Below are 23,572 nucleotides of genomic sequence, written 5' to 3'. Positions count from 1 at the left end.
CCAACAGACATTATTATAGGTATGCACAGAGAAGTATGTTCCAGGATATTTGGGACAGTATTGCTTACATTAGTAATATTGTCTAATTAGATTAGAAATAACCTCAGTGTTTCTCCATAGGGGATTGTTGTCGAGGAACTGTTGGTTCTGGGGTTTCTACGATTTGTAAATTCACAAGTTAGCCTGCTATAGTTTCCAGAGACGGTGGAGAAGACAGGAGACTGCTGGGTCAGAGATGAGGGACTTTATTACTCACAGAGCAGCAGAGAGCATAAGCTTCACATTCCCATCAGTTCGCCCATACGGACAACCCAGGTGGCTCAGGTGGCTGCTGTACACAGTGTGGTTCTGTGTCACAGTAGGGGGACAGCAAGCTTAGGAAATTCTCAACATAGAGTTGCCAGAGTTAGCAAGTAAAAATACAGATGTCCATTAAATTTGAATTTCAGATAAACAACAAATAATTCTTAGTGTAAGTATTGCACAGTCCACACTTGTTGTTTATCTGAAATTCAAATTTAACTGGCCATCCTATTTCACCTGGCAGTCCTATCCTAATCTTATGAGGGTGATACTAGCATACATGTGCAACTTCTTTATTTTTATTTTAATTTTTAAATTTTTAAGTGTTTATTTAATTTTGAGAGAGAGAGAGCACACCAGCAGGGGAGGGGAGAGAGGAAAACAGAGAATCTGATCAGCATAAGGCCCAACGTGAGGCTCAAACCCACGAACCCGTGAGATCATGACCTGAGTTGAAGTTGGATGCCCAACTGCCTGAGCCACCCAGCTTCCCCTACATGTGCAAATTCTGACCTGGGGGAAGACAGTATCTTTATTATCCTAATGAAAAAACAAATATGCCTTCTCCCCCAGAGGAAGACACTACCTCTGTTTCACAGATTATTTGCCAGACAAATATCCTGGAAAAACTTGTCCGGGATAAAAGGTGTCACAACACGTGTAGAGACATGTAAAATCTCACATAAACTGAGGTGTAAAAAAGGCAACATCTACCTCATGTGGTTGATGTAAGGATTCAATTAGATGATTGTCTAAAGTGCTCAATAAATACGAATCACCAGTTCAACGTTAGTTTTTTGTTTTTACAGATAGGTTTTTTAAAAATATCCCTTTTTGAAAAGTTTATTTTGAGAGAGAGAGAGATAGGAGCAGAGAGAGAGAGAGAGAGAGAGAGAAAGAATCCCAAGCAGGCTCCATGCTGTCAGTGCAGAGCCCAACGCAGGACTCGAACTCACAAACCGTGAGATCATGACCTGAGCCAAAATCAAGAGTCTGGCTCTTAACCAACTGAGCCACCCAGGCGCCCCTCAATGTTAGTTTACTGCCTGTTTGGTAATTGCCATTTTTAATTCTTTCCATCCTCTTTTGTCAAGCTTCTGTGAGTTCACAGCTTGCAAGCCTCTCTCATCACGTGCGTCTGCGCTCTCCTCCCCACGATTCCACATTTTAACATCTAGCAGCACTGCCCCATTTGGAGTTCTCTGGACATCCCTTGCCGAGCACACCTCCAGGACTTTGCATTGCTGGAATGACTGTGTTCCCTTCTCAGGACATCTGGTAACTTCTGTTTTTCCTTCAAGACTCAGCTATCAGGTCACCTGCTCCAGGAAGCCTTCCCCGAAACTCCCTGAAACACAGAAATACTACAGCTACCGTAGTACAAACATTTCGTGTTTGTATCTCTTGTGGGTGGAATTACGGAAATTTTCATCTACAACTCCAGGAATCTGATCACTGCACAGTTGCCCAATCTTTCACGTATGCCTAGACGAGAGCTACATGCACTTGTACCAGGGGCGTGCTAACCTTTGGTTTTGGACTCAGAGCCTGACCAAATTCTGCCATCCAGGCTTGGCCATTGCAAGGTGGAATAGCTGAATACTTGCTCAGTGTCATTGCTGGTGTTCTTAGACCTGTACTTGAGTCATGACCGTACAATTGGGTAGATTTCTATCATGTCCCATTGGTGCTTCGATCTTCAGTAGCATGAATATGGCATGTCACTTGTATTTATTGTTAATATCTGAATATCTACTTTCAAGTTAAGGTATTCTAAATTCTTGGTAACTTAGAAAGCTAAATTTGGTGATGTCCTTTATATGTTGTACTGCTAACAGTCAGTTGGAGTACATATGATTGGATTTTTATTTTTTATTTTATTTTATTTTATTTTTTTTCCAACGTTTTTAATTTATTTTTGGGACAGAGAGAGACAGAGCATGAACGGGGGAGGGGCAGAGAGAGAGGGAGACACAGAATCGGAAACAGGCTCCAGGCTCCGAGCCGTCAGCCCAGAGCCCGACGCGGGGCTCGAACTCACGGACCGCGAGATCGTGACCTGGCCGAAGTCGGACGCTTAACCGACTGCGCCACCCAGGCGCCCCCATATGATTGGATTTATTTTTTTTTATTTTTTTTTTCAACGTTTTTTATTTATTTTTTGGGACAGAGAGAGACAGAGCATGAACGGGGGAGGGGCAGAGAGAGAGGGAGACACAGAATCGGAAACAGGCTCCAGGCTCCGAGCCATCAGCCCAGAGCCTGACGCGGGGCTCGAACTCACGGACCGCGAGATCGTGACCTGGCTGAAGTCGGACGCTTAACCGACTGCGCCACCCAGGCGCCCCAGATTTTTAAAAAATGTTTATTTTGGGGTGCCTGGGTGGCTCAGTTGGTTAAACCTCTGACTTTGGCTCAGGTCATGATCTCGCGGTTTGTGAGTTCCAGCCCCGCGTCGGGCTCTGTGCTGACAGCTGGGAGCCTGAAGCCTGCTGCAGATTCTGTGTCTCCCTCGCTTTCTACTCCTTCTCTGCTCACGTTGTGTCTCTCTCTCTCAAAAATAAACATTAAAAAGATTTTTTAAAAATGTTTATTTTGAGGGGCGCCTGGGTGGCGCAGTCGGTTAAGCGTCCGACTTCAGCCAGGTCACGATCTCGCGGTCCGTGAGTTCGAGCCCCGCGTCAGGCTCTGGGCTGATGGCTCGGAGCCTGGAGCCTGTTTCCGATTCTGTGTCTCCCTCTCTCTCTGCCCCTCCCCCGTTCATGCTCTGTCTCTCTCTGTCCCAAAAATAAATAAAAAAAAAAAAAAAAAAAAAAAAAATGTTGAAAAAAAAAAAAAATGTTTATTTTGAGAGGAGGGGGAGGGATAGAGAGGTAGACAGAGAATCCCAAGCAGGCTCTGCACTGTCAATGCAGAGCCCAATGAGGGGCTCGAGACCACAAACTGTGAGATCATGACCTGAGCTGAAGTTGGACATTTAACCGACTGAGCTACCCAGGCCCAGGCGTTCCTGCCCAGATAACTTTAGAAAGAACACTGTTATCTTTTTTGAGCCTACAGATGTTTATAAAAATATAAATATAAACACAGGGCAAAATAATAGATTAGATTATATTATAATTCTAATTACTGTGGAATTCTTTGGTGCAGTGGCATTCATAACACTAAATAAAATCTGTAGAAGGGCTCCTGGCTGGCTTGGTAGGTAGAGCACGCAACTCTTGATATCTGGGTCGTGAGTTCAAGCCCTATGATAGGAATACAGCTTACTTAAAAAGAGATAATAATATAAAATAAAATAAAAATACTTTATAAAAAATATGTAGAAACTAATGTCTGCTTACTTAATTCCATTTAGTCTGTGAATCTCAAAAAGCCCTATCTGGTAATTTTTCACATATTAGGAGGATAAATTAAAAACAGAATGTCGGTGGGGGGCGGTGCCTGGGTGGCTCAGTTGTTAAGTGTCTAACTCTTGATTTTGGCTCAGGTCAGGATCTCACTGTTCCTGAAATGGAGCCCTGAGGCGGGCTCTGCCTGCTTGGAATTCTCTCTCTCTCCCTGTCTCTCTTTGACCCTCCCCAACTGTGTTCTCTCTGTCTCAAAAATAAATAAATAAACACTAAAAAAAATAATAAAAAGCAGAATGTCAACATGGCTACCTCAAAATTTCACGAAGACAAAAACTCATATACAACAGATGTGTGATAAATCACCCTTTTTTTTTTTTTTTTTTTTAAGTTTATTTATTTTGTGAGAGAGAGAGCACTACCTCAGGAGGGGCAGGGGTTGGGGGAGAGACAAAGTCCCAAGCAGGCTCCATGCTGACAGCCCGGGGGCCCAACATGGAGCTCGAACTCACTAACCATGAGATCATGACCTGAGCTGAAATCAAGAGTTGGATGCTTAACCCACTGGGCCACCCAGGTGCCCATGATAAATCATCTTTGTGTCATGATTAAAAGTATAAAGACAGAATGAAAAAAAAGAATTTTTAGATAAAATGAGATACCCAGAATACATTCGTTCTCTCTAAATAATGAACTATTCAAGAATGGTTTTAATAAGATAATACCTCATGGTTTGGGATCTGTGAAGGCTAATGCTTTTTAAAGCTTGTAGAAACAATTGCAATAGAGTAATAACCGTTTCAGCATTTGAAGAGAAAGGATTTTTGAGATTTGCTGAAGCTATGGATTGTAAATATTGATTTATTTTAGAAAACATTCCTAAAAACTGTTGCTGGATTTATATTTTGTTATACACAAAAAGGTTAATGAGAATGTTAAATACGCTCCCAAAGTATATGGTGTGACCTTTGGACACAAGGTTGGAAGAATCAACCTTAATTTTTAGATTTGACAACAAAGAGGATTAAAGATTAATTCAACCATGTTTCCACTTTCCTTACTTGGTGAAAGATTCTTGTGTCTCACATAGTGGATCTGACTTTGAGAAATATTTATGAAATATAAAATCATACAGACCAATGCATGCAATTATCATTGACTACAGGACACATACAGTAAAAGGCTATGAACACAAACACACTGTAATTTGTTTACACCCTTCAGTTTTATATTCATAAAATGGTCATAGCTTAAAAAGATGTAACAAAAAATGACTGGCTGCAAGCAGAAAGACCACTTCCATAATTTTTCTTCAGCCAGTAACAAATTATATGATATACAAGAGATTGTGAGATTGTCAGTTCATATACGAGATATTTAAACAAGGTGGAATAACAGCTATTATGCTTTTCAAAGGTAATGAAGAAGGCCTTAATTCTGTATTTCCCAAAGAACATTACCAACATAGCAAGACTTACTAATAACCAATGGTTAATTACATAGAAAGCAGTTTGCTTGTTGGAACTTGATGCATAAATTGATGTGCCTTAAGAGTGTAAGTATTTCCTGCATGATCCCTGCTGAAAAGATCTTCCTTTGATTCTACTCCAGGGAAGATGCTGAAATTGGTGTGCATACAGGATAAGCTACAGACGGAACTTTGATTATTTTCTTAACTTGAAAGGTAATTAAATCGCTCCATTGTCACATTTCTAGATCCAAACTTTAAGGACAAATTTATTTCTGGTCACTGTGTATAGTGGCAAGAACAGACAAAAATATTACAACTTAGAATCTAAATAAATGAGTACAACCATGTTAAAACCTGTTTCTGAAAGTATCACGCCTTTTCTTGAAAGTGCACAAAACTTTAGTCAGTGAAATTGCTTCAGTGGAATGCTGTCATTGCCCAAGAAATTACCAAGGCCAACAATTAAAAAGGCACAAAGTCTTTACCATAATCAGTTCCTCTTAGAGGAAGAAACACATAAATTGGTGGCAATATTACCATATTATACTGGCAGATGTAGCCTTGCTATTCCTTGAAGCTCAGTTGAAAGTATTTTATTTGGTGATGCAAATGAACCTGTTTATTGGCCATAAGGATCCAGCAGTCGCCAGGGCTGAGAAGTTACTGTTCTTGCCTTACAAAGCCAAACTTTAACATTTTAACTGCTACGCTTTTAATAATAAAACCATAAAAACTGAGTTTCCAGGAAAGTTCGTATTTTCTTTCTTTTTTAAAAGCTCACTCTGTTATGGCGACATTCTCATTTAGAGAATAGCAATTTTTAATTTTTAACTATCAAACCGTTCACCACTTGACCAAAATAGATTTTCAGGTATAGCTCCAGTCTAAAGATAGTTTGTATGCTCAAGAGCAGGTGCCCCAACAGGATGGTTCTCATACTTTTGTGATTTAGTGTTACTTTGACCGTTACGGGCATTGACTTGATTCATTTGTTGAAATACAGGCTCGGGAGGATTTTCATTCACGTCGAGCATGTTCGAACTGAGGGCTGTGCTAGAAACTCAGGACTGTGTGGTTGTCTTAACTGTAACACCCACGACCTCCATAATAACACTCGGCTCTCTCCTGTTCATCAGCACAGACGCGGCAAACCGCAACCTCAATAATCCGAGACTGTAGACTTCGCTTTTGGTCCTAACACAGGCCACATGAGACGTAAGCCGCTTCACCTCGTTAGCCACAAGTGCTATGTCTGCAAATGACGGACGTCTCTTCGTCGCAGATTTGTGCCTCTCGGTCACTCGTCGTAACGCACCGGCTCGCTCCGGCCGGTCTGGCTCTCGCACTCCGCGCATCGCCACCTTTCCAAACTGGGCTGTCTTCCCGCCGGCGCGCCTCCCGTCGTGCGGTGCCCGCTAACCGGGCCCTCAGGAAGAAAGGCGCTCCCGGGAACGAGCCCTGGGTTGGGGCTGGGTCCTAAGCTCCGCTCCGACAGATACAGCCTCTGGGGGTAAGCGAGAAACCAGAAGCCTCGGGCGCCGCACCTCCACCGCCGGGGCGGAAGTGGCCGCCGGGGCCGGCAGGGGGCGCGCTGCGGCGGCGGGCGGGCGGCGCGGGCCTGCGGCGCGTCTAGGCCGGAGCCGTTTCCAGGGTGCGCTCGGTGGCCACAAAGCGCCAGCTGAGGGGCCGCTGCGGGCCGAGCGCCGCTGAGCCTGCCCGCCTCCTAAGCTTCACCGGCCGGCCGCCGTGCCTCCGCTGCGTCCCGGCGCCCCGAGCAGCCGCGCGAGTCCGGGCAGGGAAGGCAGAGCCGGGCGGGCGCCGCCTGCGGAGAGACCCGGGGCCGGCCTGCGTGGGGCCGCGCGCGGCGGCGGCGGCGGCAGCGGCGACGACGACGACGACTCCGGCCCGGGCCGGACAGCGCAGGGCCATGGCCGAGGCGGCCCCGGCTCCGGTAAGAGCGGCCCGCGCGCCGAGCGCTGCGAGCCCGGGACGGTCTGGGCGCCTAGGGCTCGGCGCCGCGGACCCGCGGGAGGGGAGGAGGTCGGGTCGCCCGGCCTGTCAGGCGCGGGGCCCCAGCGCAAGGGCGCTCCCGGGGTCCCGCCGGCGGGGAAGGGCCTGAGGCGCCGAGTGGGGACACCGACGCCGAACTCCGGCCCGGGACGGCGGCGCCCCCTCCCCCATCGTGCGGTCCCGGCGCCTCGGGTGCGAGGCCCGGGGCTCCTCCTTCCCATTCGGACGTTTAGAGCCGAGAGCGCGTCTTCCGCTAATGAAAAGAGGAATGAGTGAAGAGGGGCTCCTCCCGCTCGGTGTCAGCCCCGCCACTGCCCGCCAGACGCGCGGCCGGCAGGAAACTTGGTTGGGTGTTTCCATCAGCGTTCTCCGGCTCCGGCAGCCGTCTGCACAGAATCACGTTCGGGGCCGTCCGCCTGAGCCCCGCGCGGCCGCGGATGCGGCGGGGACGGTGGCCCCCGGGCGGGACGAAGGACTGCGTGAGCGCCGGGGTCCCCAGCGCCCGGTAGATGACAACGCGCGCCACTCTAGGCCCTCCGTCTGTGCTGCTGAACGACTGGTGCGGGTTCCGAGGACCAGATAGCCTTATACGTGTTTATTCATCCCGCGGCTATTTCCCGCAGGCCGGCAGCGAGCCAGGCCCTCTCCCAGTTGCTAGGGCCGCGGAGGTGACCAACGTAGTCCCTGCGCACAAGAGCCACGTAGAAGGAGCAGGGACCGGCCCAGTAGCATAGGACTGACACGGACGCCGTGCATTTTGTCAGCCAGGAAGCCTTTGGTCGCCCCAAGGAGAGCCGTTTTAGTGAGTCAGGAAACAGAATGGGCAATGGAGTGCCTGGAAAGTGAGGAGGGAAAGAGGGAGCAGGTAGCAATGGGGTGGGGAGTAGGGTAGAGAGGAACGCAGCGTCTGCCCTTGGATCGGTTTTCCTTTTTTTTTTTTTTTTTTTTTTTTTTTTTACCAGGGTAAAGATGATCAAGCCTCAATGCCAACCCTATTTAATAGAAATAAAGTGGAAGCTGCATAAATTTTCTAGTGCTGGCATTTAAAAAGTGCAAACAAATAGATGAATTTAATTTTAATATATTTTATTTAATCCAAAGCATACAGAATATTTCAGTGTGTAACCAATATTGAGAATGTTTTTTCTGGGGGGCAGGGGACGCCTGGGTGGCTCAGTCGATTAAGGATCTGACTGCTGGTTTTGGCTCAGGTCATGATCGCCTGGTTTTGTGAGTTCAAACCCCCTCCCCCCCCTCCCCCATCTGACTCTTAGGCTCTGCACTGGCTGCAGGGAGCCTGCTTAAGATTTTCTCTCTCCCTCTGCCCCTCCCCCACGTGCACTGTCTCTCAAATAAACTTAAAAAAAAATTTTTAGAATTTTAGAGCACACACTAGTCGGGGGAGGGGGAGAGAGGCAGAAGGAGAATTCCAAGCAGGCTCCATGCTCAGTGCACAGCCTGAGCCAGAGGCAGACCTGAATCTCAGGACCCTGAGATCGTCACCTGAGCCAAAACCAGGAGTCAGATGCTCAACCCACTGAGCCACCCCAGGTGCTCCCAATATTAAGAACTTACTAATGAAGTTTTCCATTTTCCCCCCTCATACTAAGTCTGCAGAATCTGGTGTGTGTTTTAAACTTCCAGCCGTCCCAGTCACCATACCCACATTTCAAGTGCTAATAGCCACATGTGGTTCCCATATTGAATGGTGCGGGTCTGTCTTTACCGAGAAGAATTAGGAGACATTGAACTACTGACCATAAAAAAGAGAAAAGAACAATGTCCCTAAAAGTGTGGAAAGCGTTGGCATTCAGAGCATAAGTGGAGAGATTAGTTTTAAATAGGATGTGTGCAACCTTTTCCTGGGGGAAGGAAGGAAGAAAGCATGGATTAAGCTACTGATGAGTTTGAAGTGAGAAGCCAGTGTAATAGGAGAAAGTTGAGAGAGTTGCAGGCTACTCTTTCTTCTCAAAGTAGGAGGCCATGTTGTCCCCTGAGGTTGAGGGGGCCTGCAGTGGACAAGGGTCTCACTGCCCCACGTGTGCTCTCTGAACCACCAGCATCTGCATCACCCGGCAGCTTGGTAAAAATGCAGAATCTCAATTTTCCTCCCAGGCCTGCTGAATCAAAGTCTGCATTTTTATTTCTTAGTTTATTTATTGTAGAGAGAGAACGCGCGCGCGTGCGAGCGAGCAAGCATGAGTGGGGGGTGGGGGGGCGGAGAGATGGAGAGAGAGAATCCTAAGCAGGCTCCACACTGTCAGCGCTGAGCCAGATGCGGGGCCGATCTCATGACCTGAGCTGAAATCAAGAGTTGGACGCTCGGGGCGCCTGGGTGGCGCAGTCGGTTAAGCGTCCGACTTCAGCCAGGTCACGATCTCGCGGTCCGTGAGTTCGAGCCCCGCGTCAGGCTCTGGGCCGATGGCTCGGAGCCTGGAGCCTGTTTCCGATTCTGTGTCTCCCTCTCTCTCTGCCCCTCCCCCGTTCATGCTCTGTCTCTCTCTGTCCCAAAAATAAAATAAAAAATGTTGAAAAAAAATTAAAAAAAAAAAAAAAAAAAAAGAGTTGGACGCTCAACCGTCAAAGTCTGCCTTTTAACGAGATCTGCAGATGATTCTCGGGCACGTTAGTTTGAGAAGCGTTGTACTAAAAGTTTAAGGGGTGTGCGGGGGGTTGCAGTGGCTACTATATGGAATGGGAAGAAAAGCGTAGGGGGCACCAGACAATGTTGAGTTCCTGCTGAGCTTAGAGACCACTGGTGTGGGGTGACACCAGTTTTCCCTGTCGTGTGACTTCCTTTAGTAGGGTTTACCAGCTTGCTTACAGGAGCAGAGAAGGAACAGTTAGACTGATTCAGAGCTGGAGCAGGTGAGGCAGAAAGACAGAAAGGGGTTGAAGGTGGTTGAAATGATGCACCGAGGAAGGAAACAAAGCCTGTAACGGGCTGGGAAGCCAGGAGCAAATGGCTTGGGCAGGGGTTTAATGGGATTGCAGAGCAGGTGGTGGGTGAGCTGGAGAGATGGGAGGTTGTGGCCAGGGAGCGGGTTGTCAAATTCGTAGAGTCGCAAGGCTTTGTGGAGGTCATTCTGGTCCAATCTCCCCTATGTTGTAGAACCTACCTTTCTTTCTTTCTTTCTTTCTTTCTTTCTTTCTTTCTTTCTTTCTTTCTTTCTTTCTTTCTTTCTTTTCTTTCTTTCTTTCTTTCTTTCTTTCTTTCTTTCTTTCTTTCTTTCTTTTCTTTCTTTCTTTCTTTCTTTCATTTTGGAGAGAGAGAGAGAGAGACCGACCATGAGCTAGGGAGAGGGGCAGAGAGAGAGAAAATATTTTAATGTTTTATTTATTTTTGATAGAGTGCAAGTGGGGGAGGGGCAGAGAGAGGAGAACAGAGGATCCGAAGCAGGATCTGCACTGATAGCAGTGAGCCCGGTGTAGGGATCGAACCCAAGAACCGCAAGATCATGACCTGAGCTGAAGTCGGATGATGAGAGAGAAAATCTTAAGCAGGCTCCACGCTCAGCGGGGGCTGTGTCTCATGACCCTGGGATCATGACCTGAGACAAAAGCGAGAGCTGGACACTCAACAGACTGACCCACCTAGGTTCCCTGGAATTTCTTTTTTTTAATATACATTTTATTTCACAGCATTTTCAGTGATGGGGCAGCCTGGTATTTTCTTGGAAAGATCTAGTTTCAAAAATTATTTATGTAGGACAGAGTTTGCCTGCCTGAAAATTCCATGTTCTAGTTCTGCCCTCTGGAATAAATGCAATATAATATTTAAAATATTAAACATTAAATAAAAAATGATAATGTTCTGGGGGCACCTGGGTGGCTTAGTCAGTTAAGTGTCCGACTTCAGCTCAGGTCATGATCTCACGGTTCGTGAGTTCAAGCCCTACATTGGGCTCTCTGCTGCTCTGCTCTCAGCGAAGATTCAGATCCTCTGACCCCCTCTGTCTTTGCCCCCCCTCCCTGCTCTCTTGCACATGCACCCTCTCTCTCAAAAATAAATAAACATTGGGGCGCCTGGGTGGCTCAGTCGGTTAAGCATCCGACTTCGGCTCAGGTCATGATCTCGCGGTCCGTGAGTTCAAGCCCCGCGTCGGGCTCTGTGCTGACAGGTCAGAGCCTGGAGCCTGTTTTGGATTCTGTGTCTCCCTCTCTCTCTCTGACCCTCCCCCGTTCATGCTCTGTCTCTCCCTGTCTCAAAAATAAATAAACGTTAAAAAATTTTTTTTTTTAAATAAAATAAGTAAACGTTAAAAAAAAAATTTTTTTAATAAAATAAATAAACGTTAAAAAAATTTTTAATTAAGGGGGCTCCCGGGTGGCTCAGTCGGTTAATCATCCGACTTTGGCTCGGGTCATGATCTTGCAGGTTTGAGGGTTCGAGCCCTGCGTCGGACTCTGTGCTGACAGCTCAGAGCTTGGAACTGCTTCAGATTCTGTGTCTCCTTCTCTCTCTGCCCCTGCCCCTCCTGCACTCTGTCTCTCTCTCTCTCTCTCTCTCTCTCTCAAAACTGAATAAACATTTAAAACATTAAAAAAAATTTTAATTGAAAAAAGTCTGTTCTGCCTAACGTTTTAGAACCATCAAATACTTGAAAATATGTTTTCTCCATACTCAATACTCTCAGCTTTTTAAAGTATTACAGAATGGTACGGTTGAGGTTCGTAAGCAGGGTGGTGGACAGGGCTGGAGCATAAATCAATAAAGGATTTATCAGAGGGCCGTGAGTTCAGAGGAACCTAGAAAGATCTGGTGCACGTAGGCCTTTTCCAGAAATAGAGGATGCAGCAGCAACCCGAGCCTCTGGACAATTGGCTCTACAGCGAAACACCCCAGGGGATAGGCCAGGCTGGTTCTGAATCCAGTGTCCCTCACTGACTTCATTCATCCCTGAACCGCCAAAGCGGTCCTCTTGGCTTTTGCTGCTGACGAGCACCGTAAAGATGAAGCTTTTGCAGGCAGTGCTAAAACTGTATTTAGATGAATCACAGCTGGTTAACCAGCTAACCAGTCCTTCTTTGATTTTAGTTTGGCTTAGGTTCCTTCCAACACTCAGTGTCTTGTCTCCTCTCTCCACCGCGTACAGACTTCTGAATGGGACTCTGAATGCCTTACCTCCCTGCAGCCCCTTCCTCTTCCCACGCCCCCGGCAGCAAACGAGGCCCATCTGCAGACGGCAGCCATCTCCCTGTGGACGGTGGTGGCAGCCGTGCAGGCCATTGAGAGAAAGGTGGAGGTCCACAGCCGGCGCCTCCTGCACCTGGAAGGACGGACGGGGACGGCGGAGAAGAAGCTGGCCAGCTGTGAAAAGACAGTGGCTGATCTCGGGAACCAGCTGGAGGGCAAGTGGGCCGTGCTGGGGACCCTGCTGCAGGAGTACGGGCTGCTGCAGAGGCGGCTGGAGAACTTGGAGAACCTGCTGAGAAACCGAAACTTCTGGATCCTGCGACTGCCGCCGGGGATCAAAGGGGATATCCCGAAGGTAATTCCCTCGCCCCTTCTGGGTGGAAAGTGGTACCACTAGTCCATAGACTAGGAGTAAGGGATCCTGTTGGCCAGTCAGGCTAAAGGAGCGATTAAGTTGGGTTTTGTTCATCTATTTGGGAAACATTTCACGTTCAATTTAGCTGTGATTTGAATTGAAGTGTCCGACTGAAGATTAGAAACCTCTTTCCAATTCAGCGTTGGCTACCTGGCAGATTTTGTTTTTCTCTTCAGCTTTCTCCTGTCCTTTATCTCCGAGTCCCTTTTGTCTTTGTTAACCTGTCTGCTTCGTTCTTGGTGCGGAAGCTAAATTAAATATCATTTCAGTCAGCCCTTATGAATTTGTTGGTAATTCTGGTGAAAAGAGGAGTCTGGGGGAAGAGCTGGCAAGTAGATGGTTTGGGGCTCTCCGTAGGCCTAGGATTGGCATGATCCTGCCCTTTAGTACCCTTTACGGAAGTATGTTGTGGGGCTAGGGCCCGGCCCTTCTGCAGGGAGTGGCCCATACACCAGAAGAAAATAAACTTCATTCTTAATCTATGGAACATAGCCTCGAGGCATCTGGTTTTCCTGAGCACATACTGTCTACTGAATATCTATATCCTGGAGGCACAGCACTGAACAATTCATGTAAGCTTCCCTGGAGCTTAAATTTTAGTGGAGAAAGACAGAAAATATAAACAGACAAGAATATAAATCCCTTTAGGTGCAAGTAGATTAAAAAAAGTGCTATTCAGTGATTTAGTTTTTGGTGGGTTTTCAGAGCAGCTCTCATAAAGGTGCTAATATTTAGGCTGAGACTGAACGACAGGAAGGACGCAGCTGTGAGAAGATCTGAGGAAGAACTTTCTAGGCGGTGACGATGCCCCGTGCAAAGTCCCGAAGACAAACAAACGTGGAACACTGAAGGCAAGGGGAAACCCATTAGCTGGTATGCGGTGAAAACAGGCCTGTGCCTAGAGAAATGGATGAGGTCACGTCATTTAGGGCAGTGTTTTTCAGCACTGACTGTACATAGGAATCACCCGAGGGCTTTTTCCATTTTGGTGGGCATCACACCTAGAGATTCTGATTTAGTGGGTCCTGGATGAGGCTAAAACACAAATCTTAACAGCTCTGTGGTGGGGTCTAATGTGCAACCGGGGCTGTGAATCACTGATGTAGGGGTCTGAGACCAAGGTAAGGAATTGGTTTTATCTTGGGTATAATGGAAAGAAATTGAGGGTATTAAGCAGAGGAGTTCTATCTGGTTGATATTTTGGACAAATCACTTTGCTCCGTAGGAGACGGATCAGGTTGGTAGGAATAGAGGCAGGGAGAAAACAAGAGGCAGCTGCAGCAGTGGGAGGGATGAGAGTGGCTTGGGTGAGGGTAGCCGTGGTGGAGATGGATAGTGGGCAGATTCTGGACTTTTGGCGGAGATGCTGGGTAGAAGTCACGGATGGGAATTTGGTAATGAAGAACAACGATAATTTTAAATTTAGTGTGTGATAATTTACATAGAACTTGTTCTAAGGGCTTTGGTTATTTTCATAGGAACCCTAACTTGCCCAAGATCATTTAGTTACTAAATATAAGTAATAGAGTAGTATTGCAACCCAGCTGGCTCCAGAGCATATTCTCTTAACCACCTTAGGTTTACTGACTGTTAGGCTTTTGGCTCCAAGAACCCGATGGATGGTGGTGACATTTACTGAGATGGGGACTATCTTGAGGAGTGGGAAGGAATTAGGAGCTCTCTTTTGGCAGTATTAGGTTTGAGGTGCCCGTGATACAGTCAGGAGAGATGTTAAGTGGTCCCCGCGGCTCAGAGCAGAGTAATATTTGGCAGTCATGGGTGCACAGACCCTGTTGAAAGTCCTGAGACTGGAGGTGATTGCCTCAGGAGAAAGCATGGCGAAGCAGGGAGAAGAGTCCAAGGACCATGCTCCAGGGGCACGCAGAGCTGGCAAAGGAGACCAAAAGGAGTGGCCAGCGAGATGGAAACAGGATAGGAGTGTATGTGGCATCACAGGACGAGGAGGAAAAGCATTCAAGGAGAAAGCTGTCATTTGGATTGCATGTCACTGAGAGGTCTAGAAAGATGCAGACAGAGTATGATTTGGCAACACAGACCTTGCCGGAGACCTTGCTAAGACGCGGGGCATAGAAGTCTGGGAAGGGCAGGTTGAAGAGTGAGTGGGAAGGGAGAAAAGGGAGAGAATGATGACCGATGCCTCTTTCCAGGTTTGCAGGGAGGGATATCAGAGTCAGCATCTGATAGAGAACCTTCCCCAGTGTGTTTTACTTGTGTGTCTGGAGCCCCTCCAGGAGTTCTTTGGGATAATTTATACTTAGTATTGCCATAAGATTAGTAGAAAAGTTAAGTTAAAGTGTGCGCCCATTGTCTTACTTAGATAAATGGATAATGTTTAAACTCTCCATCTTAAACTCCAAAATCGTATAGAAGATAATGTGATATTTCTTTAAGATATCTTCATAAAGTTAGAACATATTAGAGATTTATTAGCTTTAAATATGGGAAGCAAAATTTGCATTTTTGCTTTGTTGAAAATACTCTTCTTATTCTGTCTTTATTTATTTATTTTTTTTATGTTTGTTTATTTCTTTTTGAGAGAGAGAGAGAGAGCTGGGGAAGGGCAGGAGAGAGAATCCCAAGCAGGCTTCTCACTGTCAGCACAGAGCCTGACTCAGGGCTCAAACTCATGAACCATGAGATCATGACCTGAGCCAAAATCAAGAGTCGGACACTTACTGACTGAACCCCTCCCCCCCGCCCCCGCCACCAGGTGACCCTGTCCTTACTTCTGAGTGCCAAGTTCAGAATAATCTTCCCTCAGTTTTCTTCTTACTTTCAATTTTAAGCTGTGGTAAAATGTGCACAACCTAAAATGTACCATTTTCGCCGCGTTTAAATGCCCAGTTTAGTGGTACTCAGTACATTCACATCACTGTGCAACTACCAACACCATCCATCTCCAGAACTTCCCAAACTGAAACTCTGTCTCCATTAAACGCTAATCCCCCAGCCCCTCTGCCCCGGCCCCTGGCGCCCACCATTCTGCTTTCTGTCTCTGTGAATTTGACTCTTCTGAGTCCCTCATATAAATGAGATCATACACTATTTGTCCTTCCGTGACTGGCTTATTTCACTCAGCACAACATCTTCCAGGTTCACCCATGTTGTGTCAGCATTTCCGTTTTAAGGCTGAATACTCCACTTCTCTCAGAATTTTAAAGGCATCGGTCCTTTGTCTCATAACATCGAATGCCATTGATGATAAACCTGAATACCAAATCAATTCCAAATTAATATTTCTGCATTAATTCCAAATGAACACCAAATCCGTTTACAAGAAATCTGTTCTCTAGAATCTTCCCATTTGTACTTGGTGTGTTTTTTTGTACTTGTTTTTCTAAAACGTGTTGAGGGTGTGTCTTCGTATAGGTCTTTTAACATTTGTGTCACACACTTGGTGTTCTCTTTCATTCGGAAGATGGGTGTCTTGTTCGGCTCTGGAAACTTTTCTTCCATAATCCTATTTGTAGAATATTTCATCCCCATTTCTCCTGTTTTTTCTGGAACTACCACCTGACTCATGGTGGGTTGTGATCTTTGTCTCTAACTTTCCCTTCCTATTATTCACCTTTTTCTGTTTTTTATTTCAAAAGAATTTTTTTATGTTTATTTTTGAGAGAGAGAAAGGGCATGAGCGGGGAAGGGGCAGAGAAAGAGGGAGACACAGAATCTGAAGCAGGCTCCAGGTTCTGAGCTGTCAGCACAGAGCCCGACAGGGCTCAAACTCATGAACTGTGAGATCATGACCCGAGCTGAAATCAGACACTTAAGCGACTGAGCCACCCAAGCACCCCCTATTCACCTTAAAAAAATTTTTTTTATTAAAAAAAATGTTTTTTGATGTTTATTTACCTTTGAGACAGAGAGCGTGAGCGGGGGAGAGGCAGGGAGAGAGTGAGACACAGAATCTGAAGCAAGCTCCAGGCTCTGAGCTGTCAGCACAGAACCCGACGCGGGGCTTGAAGCCACGAGTCATGAGATTGTGACCTGTGCTGAAGCTGGTCGCCCAACCGACTGAGTCACCCAGGTGCCCCTCACCTTTAAAAAAATTTTAAGTTTGTTTATTTATTTAAAAAAGAATTTTTAACATTTATTTGTTATTGAGAGACAGAGACAGAGCACAAGCATGGGAGGGGCAGAGAGAGGAGGAGACACAGAATCTGAAACAGGCTCCAGGCTCTGAGCTGTCATCACAGAGCCTGATGCAGGGCTCGAACTCACAAACTGCCAAGATCATGACCTGAGCTGAAATCGGACGCCCAACTAACTGACTGAGCCACCCAGGCGCCCCATATTTATTTATTTATTTATTTATTTAGAGAGCGCACGCATGTGCAAGTGGGGGGAGGGAGAGAGAGAGAATCCCAAGCAGGCTCCGCACTGTCAGTGCAGAACCTGATGCAGGGATCAAACCCACGATCCATGAGATCCTGACCTGAGCTGAAATCAAGAGTCAGATGCTTAACTGACTGAGCCACCCAGGAGCCTCTTGTTCATCTTTTTAGAGTTTCATCACCTTCCTTTCCAGCCTTTCTCATTTTTATTTTAAAAATTACATATTTAGGGGCGCCTGGGTGTGGCTCAGTTGGTTGAGTGACCGGCTTCAGCACAGGTCATGATTTCATGGTTCTTGGGTTCGAGCCCCGCATCGGGCTCTGTGCTGATAGCTTGGAGCCTGGACCCTGCTTTGGATTCTGTGTCTCCCTCTCTCTCTCTGCTCCTCCCCCACTCACGCTCTGTCTTTCTCTCTCAAAAATAAATAAACATTTTTAAAAAATTACATATTTAATTTTCAAGAATAGTTATTTCTATCTCCTTTTTTTGAAGCAACCTGAATTTATTTAAATGGATGTGATATTCAAATGTCTCTGGGAATATGTATTAGAGGCGTGTTTGATTTGTTCATTGTTTTTTTGTTTTTGTTTTTTTTTCATGTTTGTTTATTTTTGAGACAGAGAAAGACAGAGAATGAATGGGAGAGGGTCAGAGAGAGGGAGACACAGTCTGAAGCAGGCTCCAGGCTCTGAGCTGTCAGCACAGAGCCCGACGCGGGGCTCAAACTCAACGGACTGTGAGATCATGACGTGAGCCGAAGTCGGATGCTTAACCGACTGAGCCACCCAGATGCCCCTGTTCATTGCTTTTCTTCTAGGATCGTTTGTAGTGTTTGTGTATCCTCACAGCATCATTTTTTTAATATTGAGTAAACCTAGGTTGTGTGTCCATAAGTGACAGGCTCAACTGATTAATAGGTTAATGACAGGAAGCTGGCATGTCTCCTCGGCCACTGTGTGAGTCTGTTTAACCAAAAGATCTTTCCTTTACAGCAGAGAGCTGCCTCCATTGATGCTAGACATAGTTGGGCTTTGCTCTGAGGTGCCCTGGTGAGGAGCAAGTAGGGGGTGCAGGGACCACCCAGAGACCAGGAGGGAAGCGGTACTCTGTGTCATCGCATGCCCCCTGGAAGTGCATGCTGTCTCCAGGCGGGCTGGACTGTTAGATGTCCTTAGAGGTGATGTCCGCCGTTTCAGCTCTGGGGTAAACGCTGCCGCTTCCTCCCTCTGCCAGGGCAGTGGAGGGGTCCCTGCTAGTCCCAAGATAGACCTTCAAACTGCAACCCATAATCACTTTTCTTCCCACTCATTCATTGTCTCTACCAGCTTTGAGCTTGGAAATCTCTGGATTCTTCAACTGCAGTCTGTCCTTCACGGAGTCGCGGAGCTGCGGCTTCCTCTTACACCCTGGACCCCCAGAGTGTGCCCATCGTTTGGGTCTCGGTGCGAAACTCATCAAAAACTCTGGTCTAGTGATGGCTTCTCCTTATTCTTGGCATTGCTTTAGATTTATGGGGTGTCTAGGTGGCTCAGTTAAGTGTCTGACTTCGGCTTAGGTCATGATCTCGTGGTTCATGAGATCAAGCCCTGCATTGGGCTCTGTGCTCCCAGTGAGGAGCCTGCTTTGGATTCTCTGTCTCCCTCTCTCTCTGCCCCTCCCCTCCTCAAAAATAAAAAAACATTAAAAGAAAAAAGATTTAGTCCCTGCTGATTTTATTTACTGTCATTTCAGTAGAACTCAGGGAGGGAAGGAAGATACATATGTGTTTAGTTCATAGCCTTGAACCAGAATCCCATCCTGATCCATTTTTTTTTTTAATCATTATTTTGTCATGTGTTTTGTTGTAAGGTGTCACAAATCTTTTGTGTAGTGACATTAGATACAATTATGTCATCTACACTTGCCCTCACCCTGGCTTCAGGTGCTAAGCAAGTGTAAAGTAAGTAATTTAAAGTTCTAGCCCCTAAAGAACAAAATTTCTAGTTGGAAAATGAAGCAATTAGAAAATAAACCCAGTTGCCTCATAGTATTGTATAGACCTTTGACTCTTAATGGGTATGTTAAGTTTATGAAAATAAATATGTATGGTTTTCATTGAATTTTTTAATTTTGGGAAAAAAATGTGTGTGTGTGTGTGTGTGTGTGTGTGTGTGTGTGTGTGTGTATAGTAGATACCAGAAATGTTTCTTCTTCTCTGATCTTCCTTTTTCCATAGCATCCTGTTTTTATTTTACGGGTGGTGTAATATCTCAAATCTTTGTGGGAATACTAGTTAGGAGGTGGTGGTGGTTTGTTTTTGTTTTTTAAATTCTGTTGCCTGGGTATTTGTTTCCTTCCACATTTTCCTCCCTCATTTTAGTCTTTCTTGTTCAAGTGGCTGACTTTGCTAAATGGGCATTGACACTTAGTGCTTAGCTTGTATTTCAGAATTTAACTACAGGAAGCTGTCCAGTGACAGGAGGGTGAGCTAGCCTTATGACCAGCTAGATGCCAGAATGAGGTGATAGTGCCCGTACTAGGTACCTTAAATTCCCCAGGCAACTCTTATACTTCATTACAGAAGAACCTTCCAGTTTTAACATTTTTTTTTTTTTTTTTTTGGGACAGAGAGAGACAGAGCATGAACGGGGGAGGGGCAGAGAGAGAGGGAGACACAGAATCGGAAACAGGCTCCAGGCTCCGAGCCATCGGCCCAGAGCCTGACGCGGGGCTCGAACTCACGGACCGCGAGATCGTGACCTGGCTGAAGTCGGACGCTTAACCGACTGCGCCACCCAGGCGCCCCGAACCTTCCAGTTTTTACCTAGGGAAAAGTGCCTAGCTTTGGATGAAACTTTGCCAGAGGGTGGGGGGATTCTGTTCTGCGTATGACCATTCCCTACATGAAGCCCGAGCTCCCAACTCGGCAGGCTTCATCATTGTTCTCTGAAAGTAATCTCCGGTCTTCCATGCTTACATGTTTTTCCTGTTCCCATTAGGCCTGTTAATAACCCACCAGAGCCCCATCTCTTCTAGACTCATCCCAGCCCTATTATAGCTCGATATTCAAAATTTCTGGTCCATGTCTTCAATTTGAATGTGACCATATGCTTATTTTGGGCAGAAACCATATTTTTGTAATCTTGGCACTTAGGGTAAAGCTTGTACGTAGTGGGTATTCAGAACATGTTGTATTGTGTGAATTATATACTGCTTTGCATCTGTGCCTCTCTCCATGAGGGACTGTTTACAAGTCATGTGCTCCAACCTCCCAAAACTCGTGGCTCTAAAGTTTATTGCCTTTCTCCTTGAAAATGTCTTCAACTCCTAGAGGTCGGGTCTGTGCCCTGTTTTTCCTGTATCCCTCCTGCATCCCACACAGTCTTTGTGTGACAACTAGGCACTTAGTAAGATTGGCTAAATGACTGAATTGCAGTGGGAGGGACTAACTCCAATATGATTATAATTTCAGGTGCCTGTGACATTTGATGATATCTCCATCTACTTTTCCACTCCAGAGTGGGAAAAATTAGAAGAATGGCAAAAAGAGCTTTACAAGAATATCATGAAGGGCAACTACGAGTCTCTTATCTCCATGGGTGAGGCTAAGTTGGCGCCTTTTGAATGAGGGGACCCCAGCTCCACGGGGGCTTAGAGCAGTCCCTTTCCCTCCAGTGGTCCTCATTTTCCCTCTGTCCCCACACACTTCAGATTCTAGGTGCAAGCCAGAGATTTCCAGTTCACCCTTCACAAGTAGGAAATCATAATCTCTCCTGCCAGTTCATTGGATGGAGAATGAAGCTCAGGGTTAGGGGTCTCCCAGTTGCAGTGGTTTCCATAGGTGTTCTTCACTTTGAAAGGGCCTTGTTCTCCCCCTTGAGGCAACTGTCCCTCTTCCTCAGTGAAAGCAGCAGGTGGGCAGTGCTAAAGTAGCACACATGCCTTTCCCATCACCTCTCCTCTCGTGTGCGTTTCCAAGAGATGTCATCCGTACAGGAGGGGAATGGAAGGGGAGGAGTGCTCTAGAATCTGAAACAACTTCCCTGGGACTGTGGACCTCAAAGCCTACAATTCAGCCTTAATGGCAATTAGTTGTCATCCTCATTGAGCTCTTTGTCATATCTCCTTTTCCTTCTTCCTCTCCTAGATTATGCCATGAATCAACCTGATGTCTTATCTCAGATTCAGCCGGAAGGAGAGCATAACACAGAGGAGCAGGCAGGACCAGAGGAGAGTGAGATTCCCACTGACCCCAGTGAAGGTAAGTAGGAGAGGAGATGATCCCCTCCTTGTCTCCCCTTCCTGGTCAGAGACGATGGCTCAGAACTAAGTAAGCAGGGCTTGGGGCTTCTAGAGCCTCTCCAATCTCAATCAGCTAGACCGTGAGTAACGCGTGACCCTCAGACACTTAAATAGGAGGGAGTATTAGAGATTGCCAGTCCGTGGCCTGTCCCCACGACTACCGCACCTCTGAGGGCTATTCATGGTGTTCCGTGACAGGTTCCCACACCTAATTATCTGGTAAAATTAACATCCTTAGATGGCAGGGGAAGCGGTAATGCTTTCCTGGAGGGAAGTGGCTTCAGTGAATATACACCGGGCGGGTCAGAAATGGTGGGGGGGCGGTGGGCGTCCGCAGGGTCCCTCAGAGATGCACTTAACCGGCGGAGCCCAATGATGGCCACCTGGGCAAACTTCACCTGGTTTGGGAGCCAGCTGTCATTAATGAGCCCTCCCTACTTTATTTGGTTGGCAGCTGCCTGCTGTTGTGTGCAAAGACTGCTCAGCCAAGTACAGTTGTATTGTTTGTCTCAAGTCCCACCTCTGCGGTCAGAAAAAGCTCACCATTTCGTTCTTTGTTGGACAGAAAGCTCACAGAAAGTTCATCCTTCAGACCACTCTATTAGATGAACTTTTCTTGGAACCCACCCCCTCTCCCGGGCACTATTTTTTTCCTAATGTTTCATTATGAAAATTTCTAAATAGAAAAGTTGAAATAATTTTACAGTGAACACCTACATACCTACCACCTAGATTCTGTCACTAACAGTTTACACGTATTTATCCATCTCTGCATCCCTATCAATCCATCCTATTTTCAGTGTATTTCCAGTTCAATACACACATCAGTACATTTTCCAATAGGGGCGCCTGGGTCATCTCAGTTGGCGTGGCGCCCAACACTTGATTGTGGCTCAGATCATGATCCCAGGGTTGTGGGATTGACCCCGCACTCAGTGTGGAGCCTGCTTAAAATTCATTTATTTTCTCCCTCTCTCCCCCCTCTCTCCCTCCCTGTCCTCCTTTTCTTCCTTCCTCCCTCTGCCCCTCTCCCCTGCTTGAGTTCTCTCTCTCTCCTTAAAAAAAAAAAAAAAAAAAAATTCCCCATATGTAGTTCAGTATGAATATCATTAGCCTAGAGTTCAATATATATATATATTTTTAAGTTTATTTATTTATTTTGAGAGAGAGAGAGTACGAAGAAGAGCAGGGGAGGGGCAGAGAAAGAGAAATATAGAATCCTAAGCAGGCTCTGCACTGACAGTTCAGAGCCCAACACGGTGCTCGAACCTACGAACCATGAGATCATGACCTAAGCCGAAACCAAGAGTTGGACACTTAACTGACTGAGCCACCCAGGAGCCCTGAGTTTTTTATTTTTAAATGTCTGTTTCTTTATTTTGAGAGAGTATGCGAACAGGCGAAGGGGCAGAGAGAGAGAGAGAGAGGGAGAGAGAATCCCAAGCAGGCTCCACGCTGTCAGCACTGAGCCCAACGTGGGGCTTTATCTCCCAAACTGAGATCATGACCTGATCTGAAATCAAGAGTTGGACGTTTAACTGACTGAGCCACCCATGCACCCCGACAGTCTCTGAATTTTGAAGAATGTATATATCTGCCACACATTATGTTATTCTACAGTCTCTGTGGGTGGTGGTATTAAGCAAACAGGTTGAATTTGACGAACCTTTATATCATGGATCTAAGTAATGAATCTAAAATCATATCACAAAGATGGGTGACTCGATTACAGAAATTATTGGAAATTATGCCATAGTTGATGTTATTGGCTATCTAACATAGTTTTCAACCAGTATAAATCAGTGTGTCATCTTATTTTTGAGGATGAATGGAAAAGGTGTAAATAATTTGGTTTTATAATAATATATGAAAATTTCATTTAGCTGCCAGTTTCTCTATTTTTACCATGTTTTTTTTTTTTTAATGTTTGTTTATTTTTGAGAGAGAGAGAGAGAGAGAGAGAGAGCGTGTGAGTAGGGAAGGATCAGAAAGAGGGAGACACAGAATCCGAAGCAGGCTCCAGGCTCCAGGCTCCGAGCTGTCAGTACAGAGCCCGACGCGAGGCTTGAACTCACGAACCATGAGATCATGACCTGAGCTGAAGTCGGATGCTTAACCGACTGAGCCACCCAGGCGCCCCTTATCATGGTTTTTAAGGATCCATTTGTGGGTGGTCAACCAAATGTATTAATACGTGTTTATGGAAAATTAACAAACAGTGTAAGCATTGAATTTCTTTAATGCTCTGG

General features: G+C 46.2%; 1 protein-coding gene across 2 annotated transcripts in view; it reads left to right on the top strand.

Annotated features, from left to right (window-relative positions):
* The first annotated feature begins 6,765 nt into the window (after positions 1 to 6,765).
* Positions 6,766 to 23,572, top strand: part of ZNF398 (zinc finger protein 398) — a 33,400-nt gene continuing 16,593 nt past the window's right edge. The window contains exons 1-4 of one of the 2 annotated variants that reach the window (XM_058723926.1): positions 6,766 to 7,075; positions 12,231 to 12,626; positions 20,494 to 20,620; positions 21,169 to 21,282. In XM_058723926.1, the coding sequence (XP_058579909.1) occupies positions 7,052 to 7,075; positions 12,231 to 12,626; positions 20,494 to 20,620; positions 21,169 to 21,282 (661 nt within the window). In that variant the 5' untranslated portion in view covers positions 6,766 to 7,051. Of the gene's footprint in view, positions 7,076 to 7,139; positions 7,694 to 12,230; positions 12,627 to 20,493; positions 20,621 to 21,168; positions 21,283 to 23,572 lie in introns of those variants that run through there. The other variant, XM_058723925.1, reaches the window with a different exon arrangement.

The sequence above is a fragment of the Neofelis nebulosa genome, chromosome 4, assembly GCF_028018385.1.
Source record: "Neofelis nebulosa isolate mNeoNeb1 chromosome 4, mNeoNeb1.pri, whole genome shotgun sequence".
In the NCBI taxonomy this organism is placed as follows: domain Eukaryota; kingdom Metazoa; phylum Chordata; class Mammalia; order Carnivora; family Felidae; genus Neofelis; species Neofelis nebulosa.
This window is presented reverse-complemented; position numbering and strand designations above follow the sequence as displayed.